Consider the following 11,207-nt stretch of genomic DNA (forward strand, 5'->3'; position numbering starts at 1 on the left):
CAGCATTAAGGTATACATGCATCGGTGCATGCTTTGCATCTTAAATGAATCTGTATACTGTCACCACTTGGAAAAACATTGCAAGGCAATTAGACATGAGGTTGAATCCAGGGTATTTTCTTTCTAATGAGAAGGACATCTCAAAATGTTGACCAAATTCAAACCGGGCGGATGGAAAGGCGGCGGATCGGAATTATCTTCTGGGCGAGGGGCGACACTGAGCAACGTTGAGGTATATCTGCATCGGTGCATGCTTATCAGCATCCCCAACCGTCCACCTGCTCTGCTTCTGCTGCCTTTAAATATTTGGCACCTCCTTCGATCCCTCCCATCTCACAACACAGTGCATAATTGTTGTCTGCTGCTTAGTTTGTCCCATACACAGGTGGAAGCTCTTATCTACCTGTGTATTAAGACTTATCAGGTCGACGACCAAGGTAAGTCCCTAAACCTATGTCTATGTCTATTCATCAGTGGCCTGTACTTTTCTTATATCCAAGTCACACTTTTTCTTAAGCTTCTGGATTAGCATCCACCCATCTTAATATCCTTGTACTCTTTATAACCTTCCTGCGAAAAAACAGATTTATGTATAACCTAACATGTGCATACAAGAAAAACGAACTAATAAGTTCATTTGTTATGCACACCTTCAAAAAGTGCAATCTTACACTTTGTAGTGTGTAATGGGTGATTCAAATTTTCCAAACTTCCAAAAAAACAAGAAATTAGAAAAAAAAATACATCTATTTACTTATATATATTTTTTGTATTATCAAATAAGACAAAATATAATAAATGTTAACCATAATTCAAGCTAAGCATTTCCCCATTGCCAATAAGAAAAACAAAAGAAGAAAGTTACTTTATGCCCCTATATATAGTGTGCAGTGACAAATTAAGTGTCCTAGTATACTAGAGATGTGATTAACATTGCTACTGATAGCATGGAATATTCTTTGTTTTATTCACGTCAAAAAATGGCTTTTTTTTTGTTTACCCATGTTGAGAAATTGAAAAAAATGCATTGTGCTTCTTTCTTGGAGTTTTTGAACTTTTTCTATGATTACTAGAGATGATAGATACATCTTCAGTGCTTTATTGGCACATCTAAGCTTTTAGTGCACACAACGTACAGTGACTGAAATATATAGCAGGTTACTGCACCGAGACCATGGCAGGCAGCTCACCGAAGGTTAGTGAGATCCGGTGTGCGCAGCGTGCGGAAGGCTCCGCGGCAATGCTGGCTATCGGAACAGCAAATCCGGCGAACAAGGTGTCCCAAGAAGAGTACCCTGACTATTATTTCCGCGTTACCAAGAGCGAGCACCTTACTGACCATAAAGACACATTCAAGATAATATGTAAGCACCCAAACATACTGAAATATCTAAGCAGACACGTATGATCTGACATGATTTATGTTGTTGGGTTTTTGGATCTCTAAAACTGATATCAGGTGGTCTAACGGGCACGGAGAATCGTTTCTTCTACCACACGGATGAACTGCTCAACTCCCACCCTGTCTTGCTGGACAACACGTCACCGTCCCGTGAGGCTCGGCATGATATCGTGGCCAAGGCTGCTCCAGAGCTTGCGGCAGCAGCAGCAAAGAAGGCCATCGCAAAGTGGGGCCGTCCGGCCAGTGACATCACCCACCTTATCGTCAGCACCAACTCTGACGCTGGCGCCCCAAGCGCTGACGTACGCTTGGTTTCACTCCTTGGCCTTCGCGCCGATGTCTGTCGTACCATGCTCCATCTTAACGGCTGCTTCGCCGGCTGCTCCGCCTTGCGCCTAGCCAAGGACCTTGCTGAGAATAACTGTGGGGCACGCGTCCTCGTAGCTTGCGTGGAGCTTGCCATTTCTGGCTTCTGCAGCCCCGGCGAAGGGGACTGCTTAGACACCCTCATCACTCATGCGTTGTTTGGTGATGGGGCAGGCGCGGTAATCGTCGGCGCCGACCCCATGCACCCCATCGAGAATCCTCTGTTTGAGATGGTGTCCGTCTCTCAGACCCTCGTGCCGAGCACTGAGAATGTGCTCACCCTGAACTTGGGGAGCAATGGCACTCATGGGAAAGTTTACACCAAACTGCCCACACTGGTAGCAGACACCATGGAACCTTGTCTTCTGGAAGCGTTTGGTCCACTTGAGATGGACTTCCAATGGAATGACCTCTTCTGGGCAGTGCACCCTGGCAGCCGTGGGATCTTGGACCAACTTGACAAGACACTCCAGTTGGAGCCCACGAAGCTAGCGGCGAGCAGAACTGTCGTACAGAAGTTTGGGAACATGTTTAGCGCCACCGTGATCTTCGTGCTTGATGAGCTACAGCGTCGAATGGAGGAGGAAGGAGAGCAAGCTGAGTGGGGGGCCATGGTGGGATTTGGACCAGGCTTCACTATCGAGACCATGGTGCTCCATGCAACCGGCGCTCTCAAGAAAAATTAGCGCTTCGTCGTTAAGCTATGTACGCAGCAGCGGAGAATAAGATTAAAGTCTGTGTGCCCAACTATTTTAATTGTTCTCATCCAAAAGTTATTTTGATTGGATCTGTAACCTATATGGTTACCAAATCAAATATCAACTACCTCCAATAATGTACGATGTTATGGTTTGTGCTGATTTTGACAGCCATTAATGAATCTATATTGCAAGACAGTGTAAAAGTATTGCTCACATGATTTATTTCTCCACTGCACTATGCATGCTAGTTCCTCCATCTGGGTTTGTAAAGTGGGCACAGATTTTTTGGTTTTTCAGTTTGACTAACAAAATGTGTGTACAACATCCGTTTAGTGTATAGATACACTCATTTCTGCAATAGTTAATTCCGGAGGGAGAGAGTATATTAGAAGCATCGTTTGACGTTGAATCAAGTAATGATATATTTTGATATATAACACACATTTTGCTAGTCAAATAGGTGAAGTAATAAACCGTGTCCACCTTCAAAACCCAGATAGAGATAGTAGTATTTACCCACACATTAATAAGTAAGCAAACTATATGCTCCTATGTTAAATCAGGTAAATGGAATCACAGTGTCTGAACCGAACTTTCATAATTTCACGTGGTAAGATATACCCAAATAACACAATGGCAACACAAATTGTGGAACAATTCAATCATGGAATTGTGAAAGTTCAGTTCAGACCATGTAATTCCATGTTCCTGGTTTAACATATATAGATTTCCGTACATTATCGAGTAGACGTTTACAATCCAGTTACCTAATGTAACAGCTTTTTACTGACAGTATTCCACACACGCCACTAAAAAAACTTGAACGTGCTACTTTGATAAAAAAAATGATATACTTGCTGGAGCTTCGCCCTCGGGATCGATCACATCAAATCACGACGGACACACACGCACCAAAACTTTTGGCAAAGACAAGTGTCGTGCCTCTTTCATCGCTTTACTGTTTTTCTCATAACTGGCAAGCAATGACCTGGCTAGCAAGCCCACTCCAAACCAGACCTAAACCAGTAAGTCATGGATACAGATAACCTACTGGATCGTGTCCTACACGCACAACTTCTAGCAACACAACTAGATAGCCAGGCACAAGTCCCAGCTGGACCCAACTTATTGATTTTTCTAATCTAATTACACGCACCGTTGATCACTATGCTAATGCTAATCCTAACCAGACATACCTTTGCCATACATCCAACGTACACGGTACATCCACTAACTCATCTATGTTTGGATTATTCCAACAATGATCCCCTAATCCAAACATCCGACTCTTCACTCAACGAGACACGCAGACGGCCATTTGTTCATCTTGTCACGTCGATTGCCTCCGGTGGTGCAACTTACCAGACCGTAAGTTCTCCCTTCTTGCGACGATGGCCACTACATCATCGTCGTCTTTTATTTTTTCGCCGAATGGCAATCACCCGTCGACTTGCTTGCGACAGCACCCTCATCGTCTTCTCATCATCGCTTTGCTGAATGACTATCGCTAGCTCGTCCATGTCGCTGCACCACCTAGCGACTGTATCGCCTGCCCCTCCTCATCGGTACACCAACGACTCCATCGCCCGCCCGGAGCTGCTAGTAGGGTCGCCATCCCGGGACAAGCACGGCTTCAATCCTCGAACCTTCCTATGATACCAATTGTTGAAACTTCGCCCTCAGGATCGATCACATCAAATCATACCTAAACCAGACCTCAAACCAGACCTAAACCAGTACGTCACGGACACGGCTAACCTAGTTGACCGTGTCCTACAGGTATAGCTTCTACCAACACAACTAGATAGCCAGGCACAAGTCCCAGCCGGACTCAACTCATTGTTTAACCAAAAATTACCACATTTCATGGAAACGTGCCCAGAAACTACCACTTTACAAATTTGTGCCAAAAACTACCACCTTTTCACTAACCTGCGGCAAAAAACTACCATGTTGGAGAACCGCCCGCTTCGCCCACTCCAAGCACGAATCTGATCGGTTGGGCCCACAAATCAGATGCCACCGTGGCCAACCGTGGACGGCCACGCGTTAATGGTCGTTAACGGCGTGTTTGCGGTCAGGATGCGGCTATCGGTCAGGTCAGTCAAGATCCGAGCCATCCATTCCCCTCTCACGGTACATCTCTCCCTCCTCGCTTAGCTCTCCCTCTCTCTGACCTGGGTGGTGGCCGCCATGGCGTCGATGATTTCGGATGGGGGCATAGGTGATATGGGCGACAGCGACGGCGACGGCGGCGGTGGTGGTACAAGTTTGGACGGTGTAGGCTCTTTCTCTGACGTCAATAACTGGTTGGGGAGCACTAGTTATGCGACGCAGGCAGCCTTGCAGCAGCCGGTGGCACCGCTCGTCCAGTAATCACCGGCGCCTAGGTGTTCCGTGGGTTGCAGGTATGGAAATATCATATGTTTAACTGAACATGTTTTCTTTTGCCTGAAAGGCCTTTGGTTAGCTGCTTGAATCTGGCAAATTAGTAAGATGTGTTTGTTTCTGTTTATTGAACATGTGTAGTAAAATGTATTGCACTTGTGGTTGTGTTAATTTTTGTTCAATTCATGAGCACTTATTTATGCAGTTTGGCTGACCAGAAGTGGGACATATGGTTTCATTTCAATGGAAGAAACCCTGTGAAAAGGGGTATATATGAGGGAAATATTTCTTTTCTTACTCTGCAATCACTCATTGCTAGTGAAGGGCATGGGGAGAGTGATTACATGTACTATGTGAAGGAGGAGGAAATTGGATATGAAAGAGTAAAGTATTTAGGTTATGAAGCTAGTGTTCAGGAAATGTTGGAGGTTTATCATCATGTCACGTTTGTGAACATAAAAGTTGTGAAAGATGTTCAGCCTGCAAGTAGTACACATGCTAATGAGAATTACATGAACACTCAAGAGAGTTGCAATGTGAAAAAGGTAGTGGAACAATCTGAGCTTCAGAATCAGATAAATGATAGAAAGGCTCAGCTTGAGAGGAGCGGGATTCAAAGAGAGGCAGATTTGAACCACTTTGAAGGAGACACTGAAGTGTCTGAATTATGTTCTGATGATTTAGGTCATTCAGATGGGAGTGTTGAAGTTGTTCAAATGGAAATAGAGTGTTCCTCTGAAGAGGATAGATCATTGGAATTAACTGTTGTTGTGAAACATGTGAAGAATCCTGGTCCAGCTAGCAGATGTCACAATGAGGTAGAGCATAAACAAATTCAAGATTGGTTTCCTGAAGCGGATGAGTTTTGTTTTGCTGGTGATTTAGGCATTGGTGATGAGGAAGAAGAATATGAAGTTGAACTACCATACCTCCTGAAGAAGCCAAGTGTTCACAGAGAGAGCATGGATGTGAATTTTACATGTGTGCCTCCAGGATAGCTCATGAAAGAACTTTTTGCATTAAGAAGTGTAACATGGAGCACACTTGTCCAGCATCAGCAAAAAACACAAAGTTTACTACTAAGTGGCTTTCCAAAGCAAGTGAGCCTTCTCTTAGAGCAAGCTTCATATGCACCCAGAGGACTTTGTCCATGAATTTTTTTAAAGCCACTATATATTGAAGCATACAAAGACATTGTGTACCCTATCCCTGGTCCTGAATTCTGGCCTGACACCCATACCAAGGATATTGAGCCCCCAGTGTTCAAAGAAAAACCAGACAAGAAACAGACAGCTAGGAGGAAGGGCCAATTTGAGGTGCCTGCACCACAGGACACAAGGAAGATGGGAACAATTACATGCAGCAATTGTGGTCTACAAGGCCATAGATATAAATACTTTGGGAAACCTCTGAAAACAAGTCTTGAGATGAGAAAGAACTTACACTAGGTGATTTCAAAGTTTGCATTGTTTGTATCATTATTTTTTGGTGTGGTCTAATTACTAACTGTTTTAATTTGGGCATGTAGGAGAATAGACAAATTTTCATGGGTTCCTCAAGTGCTACACATCCACCTCCACAGAACTCACCCCCACTACCACCACATCAACACCAAACTTCAAACATCCTAGCCTCATCTGCTCCACCACTTCCTCCTAAAGCAAAGAAGAACAGAAAAATAGCAGTGGTAGCCAAGTCTTCACCTGCACCTCCAAGAGGTTCAACATCAACAGTTTCAAGAGGACTAGCCAAGTCTTCACCAGCACCTCCAAATGTAGCAAGGGGATTCAATGCACCTAGAACATCCAATGGAGCAGCTAAGATATTCATAGGTAAGAGGAAGAGGAAACCTACTACCAAGTTTGAAGCCTATTTCACTGCAAGTGAAACCCATTGAAACTGTGTTATGCTACTTGAATGTTGAATGTATGCTACAAAGTTTGTGTTCTGCTACTTGAATGGTTAAATTGTGCTAGTGAACTTGAATGTTGAATGTATGCTACTGAATTTGTGTTGTGCTACTTGGACGTTTGAATTTGTTTGTGCTACTTAGCATTTCTACAGTGAAGAAATGTTCATATGAATCAGTAGTGACAGTCAACATAACTTGTAAAATCTTAAAAAGCAAATAAAAATGATTTCAAAAACTAGAAAAAAAATAAAAAACAAAAATAGTTTGGCATAGGGCTCGAACCCAGGACCAGTGGGTTGTAACCATACGTGCAATGCCAATGGGATAGTGGGTTACAAAAGCATAAACCCGAGTAAGGGGTTGTTGCGTATGGGATAAAGGGGACTTGATATGTTAATGCTATGGTTGGGTTTTACCTTAATGATCTTTAGTAGTTGCGGATGCTTGCTAGAGTTCCAATCATAAGTGCATATGATCCAAGAAGAGAAAGTATGTTAGCTTATGTCTCTCCCTCATATGAAATTGCAATAGTGATTACCGGTCTTGTTAACAATCGCCTAGGATAATTCCGCACACCGACCCATCATTATTCCACACTCGCTATTTATAATATTTAGTAATATATTCTAACTTTATGACAATAGCACCTACTTTTATATTTTAGCACTCCGATGTTATGCAAAGTTATCCTCTTCATACCCACAACGTAGTTTTATTTCTCGTTTCTAGTTGGAAGCAATCGTTCGGTGTAACTAGAGTCGTATCAATGGAAGATAGGACTTGATAGAATATTGACCTTACCTTTAGCTCCTCTTTGGTTCGACACTCCATAATTATCACTTCCACCTTTGGGAATTTCTACGACGATTCCTTGCACTTGGGGATAATCAAGCTCTTTTCTGGCGCCGTTGCCGGGGTTCCATAGCGCGGGGTTGATATTCTCGTGTGTGCTTGTTTGCTTTCTTCACTAAGTAGTTTTTGTTATCCCTTTTTGTTTTTCTTAGTTGTGGGTGAAACATACAAAAAATTAAAAAAGGAAAATACAAAAAAATTACTTGCCTCTTATGCCTAAAAAGTTTTTTCAAAAAGAGAAGTGATTGGAAAGTTATGCATTGGAGAAGTGAGGGTCGACCTTGAACACTTGTGTTCATGCTCATGTAAACAATGTAGAATTTTTCATGGAAGTTTCTCTGAACATAATTATCCCCTTGTATATATCCATTTTATTATAAAAATAATGTGCCAAGCTTTGGTTATAGGATGATTAGATTGCTTGTTTACTATGTGCAGTGCAAAAATAGAAACTTTGTGTGTAACGCATGAATTTTCATTTTTACTGGAAAGTCAGACGGGTCTGAAACTTTTTGCACATTACTTATATACAATTTGTTTAAATTTCATTTTTTTTAATTTTTGGAGTTACAGAAGTATACGAAATTTCCAGATTACTACAGACTGTCCTGTTTTTGACAGATTCTATTTTCTATGTGTTGTTCGCTTATTTTGATAAATCTATGGGTAGTATTGGGGGGTATGAACCATGGTGAAGTTGGAATACATTAGATATAATTCTAATATGAAATCGTAATGATTTTATAACAGTACCTAAAGGTAGTGATTTTCTTTATTATACTAATGGATCTCACAAAGTTTTTGTTAAGTTTTGTGTGGATGAAGTGTTCGAAGAACGAGGAGTTACCGATGTGAGGAGAATAAAGAGAGGCAAGAGTTCAAGGTTGGGGATGCCCAAGGCACCCAAAGTAAATATTTCAAGGATACTTAAGCATCTAAGCTTGGGGATGCCTCGGTTGGCATCCCATCTTTCTTCTTCAACAATTATCGGTATACCTCGGTTTTTGTTTTGTTCACATGATTTGTGTCCTTTGTGTTTTTCTTTTTCTTTAAGAACCATGCTAGTATGAGATAGCCCTTAATTGATTTATAGAATGCTTCATGTGCTTCACTTATATCTTTTGAGCATGACCTTATAGAATGCTCTTTGTGCTTCACTTAAATCTTTTGAGTATGGTTTTATACAATGCTTCATGTGCTTCACTTATATATTTTGATCTTGGATATTGGTTAGTCTATATTAATTGTAGAATGCTCCATGAACTTCACTTATATCTTTTGGAGTATGAATAATACTATCATTGAAAGTGGGTTTGGAAGATTGTCAAATTTAGGAAGTAATGATCCCACTATTTTGGAGGGTGTTGAATCTTAGTGTTATATTTATGAAAGTGGATATGGAGAGGTCTTGACTTTACTTAGTAACAATTCCACTATTTCGGAAGAGGTTCCAATTGATTATGAAAACAAAGTTGCTATCTATGATGATTATTGTGATGACATGTATGCTATAAAGAATAATGTTAACCCTGAAACTTGTCATCATGATTTTAATTTTCAATTGGAGTATGCCTCACATGATAGTTATTTTGTTGAGTTTGCTCCCACTATTCTGAATGAGAAGAATTTTGCTTATGTGGAGAATAGTAAAATTTCTATGCTTATAGATTGATACGTCTTAAACGTATCTATAATTTTTGATTGCTCCATGCTATTTTATCTACTGTTTTGGACTATATTGGGCTTTATTTTCCACTTTTATATTATTTTTGCGACTAACCTATTAACCGGAGGCCTAGCACATAATTGCTGTTTTTTTGCCTATTTCAGTGTTTCAAAGAAATGGAATATCAAAGGGAGTCCAAACGGAATGAAACCTTCGGGAACGTGATTTTCTCACCGAACGTGATCCAGGAGACTTGGACTCTACTCCAAGAAGTAGAAGAGTCAGTCACAAGGGTGGGGGGGCGCCCCCCTAGGGCGCGCCCCCCTGCCTCATGGCCCCCCTGTTGCTCCACCGACTTACTCCTTCCTCCTATATATACCTACGTATCCTCAAACAATCAGAACGGGAGCCAAAAACCTAATTCCACCACCGCAACCTTCTGTATCCACAAGATCCCATCTTGGGGCCTGTTTCGGAGCTTCGCCGGAGGGGGCATCCACCACGGAGGGCTTCTACATCAACACCATAGCCCCTCCGATGAAGTGTGTGTAGTTTACTTCAGACCTTCAGGTCCATAGCTAGTAGCTAGATGGCTTCTTCTCTCTTTTTGGATCTCAATACAATGTTCTCCCCCTCTCTCGTGGAGATCTATTCGATGTAATCTTCTTTTTGCGGTGTGTTTGTTGAGAACGATGAATTGTGGGTTTATGATCCAGCTTATCTATGAACAATATTTGAATCTTCTCTGAATTCTTTTATGTATGATTGAGTTATCTTTGCAGGTCTCTTCGAATTATCCTTTTGGTTTGGCCAACTAGATTGGTAGTTCTTGCAATGGGAGAAGTGCTTAGCTTTGGGTTTAATCTTGCGGTGTCCTTTTCCAGTGACAGAAGGGGCAGCAAGGCACGTATTGTATTGTTGCCATCGAGGATAACAAGATGGGGTTTTTATCATATTGCATGAATTTATCCCTCTACATCATGTCATATTTCTTAAGGCGTTACTCTGTTTTTAACTTAATACTCTAGATGCATGCTGGATAGCGGTCGATGAGTGGAGTAATACTAGTAGCTGCATAATCGTTTCGATCTACTTGTCTCGGACGTGATGCCTATATACATGATCATACCTAGATATACTCATAACTATGCTCAATTTTGTCAATTGCTCAACAGTAATTTGTTCACCCACCGTAGAAAATCTATGCTCTTGAGAGAAGCCACTAGTGAAACCTATGGCCCCCGGGTCTATTCTCGTCATATCAATCTCCATTACTTTATTACTTGCTTTGTTTTCACTTTGCCTTTTCCTTTTTACTTTGCATCTCTATACCAAAAATACCAAAAATATTATTTATCATCTCTATCAGATCTCACTCTCGTAAGTGACCGTGAAGGGATTGACAACCCCTAATCGCATTGGTTGCGAGGAGCTATTGTTTTGTGTAGGTATGAGGGACTTGTGCATGGTCTCCTACTGGATTGATACCTTGGTTCTCAAAAACTGAGGGAAATACTTACGCTACTTTGCTGCATCATCCTCTCCTCTTCGGGGAAATCCAACGCAGTGCTCAAGAGGTAGCAAGAAGAATTTCTGGCGCCGTTGCCGGGGAGGCTCACGCAAGCAAGTCATCCATACCAAGTACTCATCACAATCCCTATCTCTCGCATTACATTATTTGCCATTTGCCTCTCGTTTTCCTCTCCCCCACTTCACCCTTGCCATTTTATTCGCCCTCTCTTTCCCAATCTCCTCCTCTCTTTCCCGTTTGCCTTTTTCCGTTGCCTTTCTGTTTGCTCATGTGTTAGTTTGCTTGCTTGTCGTTATGTCTAAAATTGGGGAAATTATTGCCGACATGGGCGATAATAATATCATGGAAAGTTCTGAAGCTCCTGCTGAAGAATCCCCTACCTATCATAC

General features: G+C 41.8%; 1 protein-coding gene across 1 annotated transcript; it reads left to right on the top strand.

Annotated features, from left to right (window-relative positions):
• The first annotated feature begins 304 nt into the window (after window positions 1-304).
• On the top strand, window positions 305-2,664 carry LOC123039941 (bisdemethoxycurcumin synthase). Its single transcript, XM_044462918.1, has 3 exons — window positions 305-437; window positions 1,158-1,364; window positions 1,460-2,664. The coding sequence occupies exons 2-3, from the start codon at window positions 1,175-1,177 to the stop codon at window positions 2,452-2,454; spliced, it is 1,185 nt and encodes a 394-aa protein (XP_044318853.1). The 5' UTR covers window positions 305-437; window positions 1,158-1,174; the 3' UTR covers window positions 2,455-2,664.
• The last annotated feature ends 8,543 nt before the right edge of the window (window positions 2,665-11,207 follow it).

The sequence above is a fragment of the Triticum aestivum genome, chromosome 2B (assembly GCF_018294505.1).
Source record: "Triticum aestivum cultivar Chinese Spring chromosome 2B, IWGSC CS RefSeq v2.1, whole genome shotgun sequence".
Lineage (NCBI taxonomy): Eukaryota > Viridiplantae > Streptophyta > Magnoliopsida > Poales > Poaceae > Triticum > Triticum aestivum.

Excerpts from the sequence above, each read along its gene's own strand:
- LOC123039941 (XM_044462918.1), top strand. The coding sequence starts at position 1,175 with ATGGCAGGCAGCTCACCGAAGGTTAGTGAGATCCGGTGTGCGCAGCGT. Across the intron at positions 1,365-1,459 it reads AGACACATTCAAGATAATAT|GTGGTCTAACGGGCACGGAG; the intron begins GTAAGCACCCAA and ends AACTGATATCAG.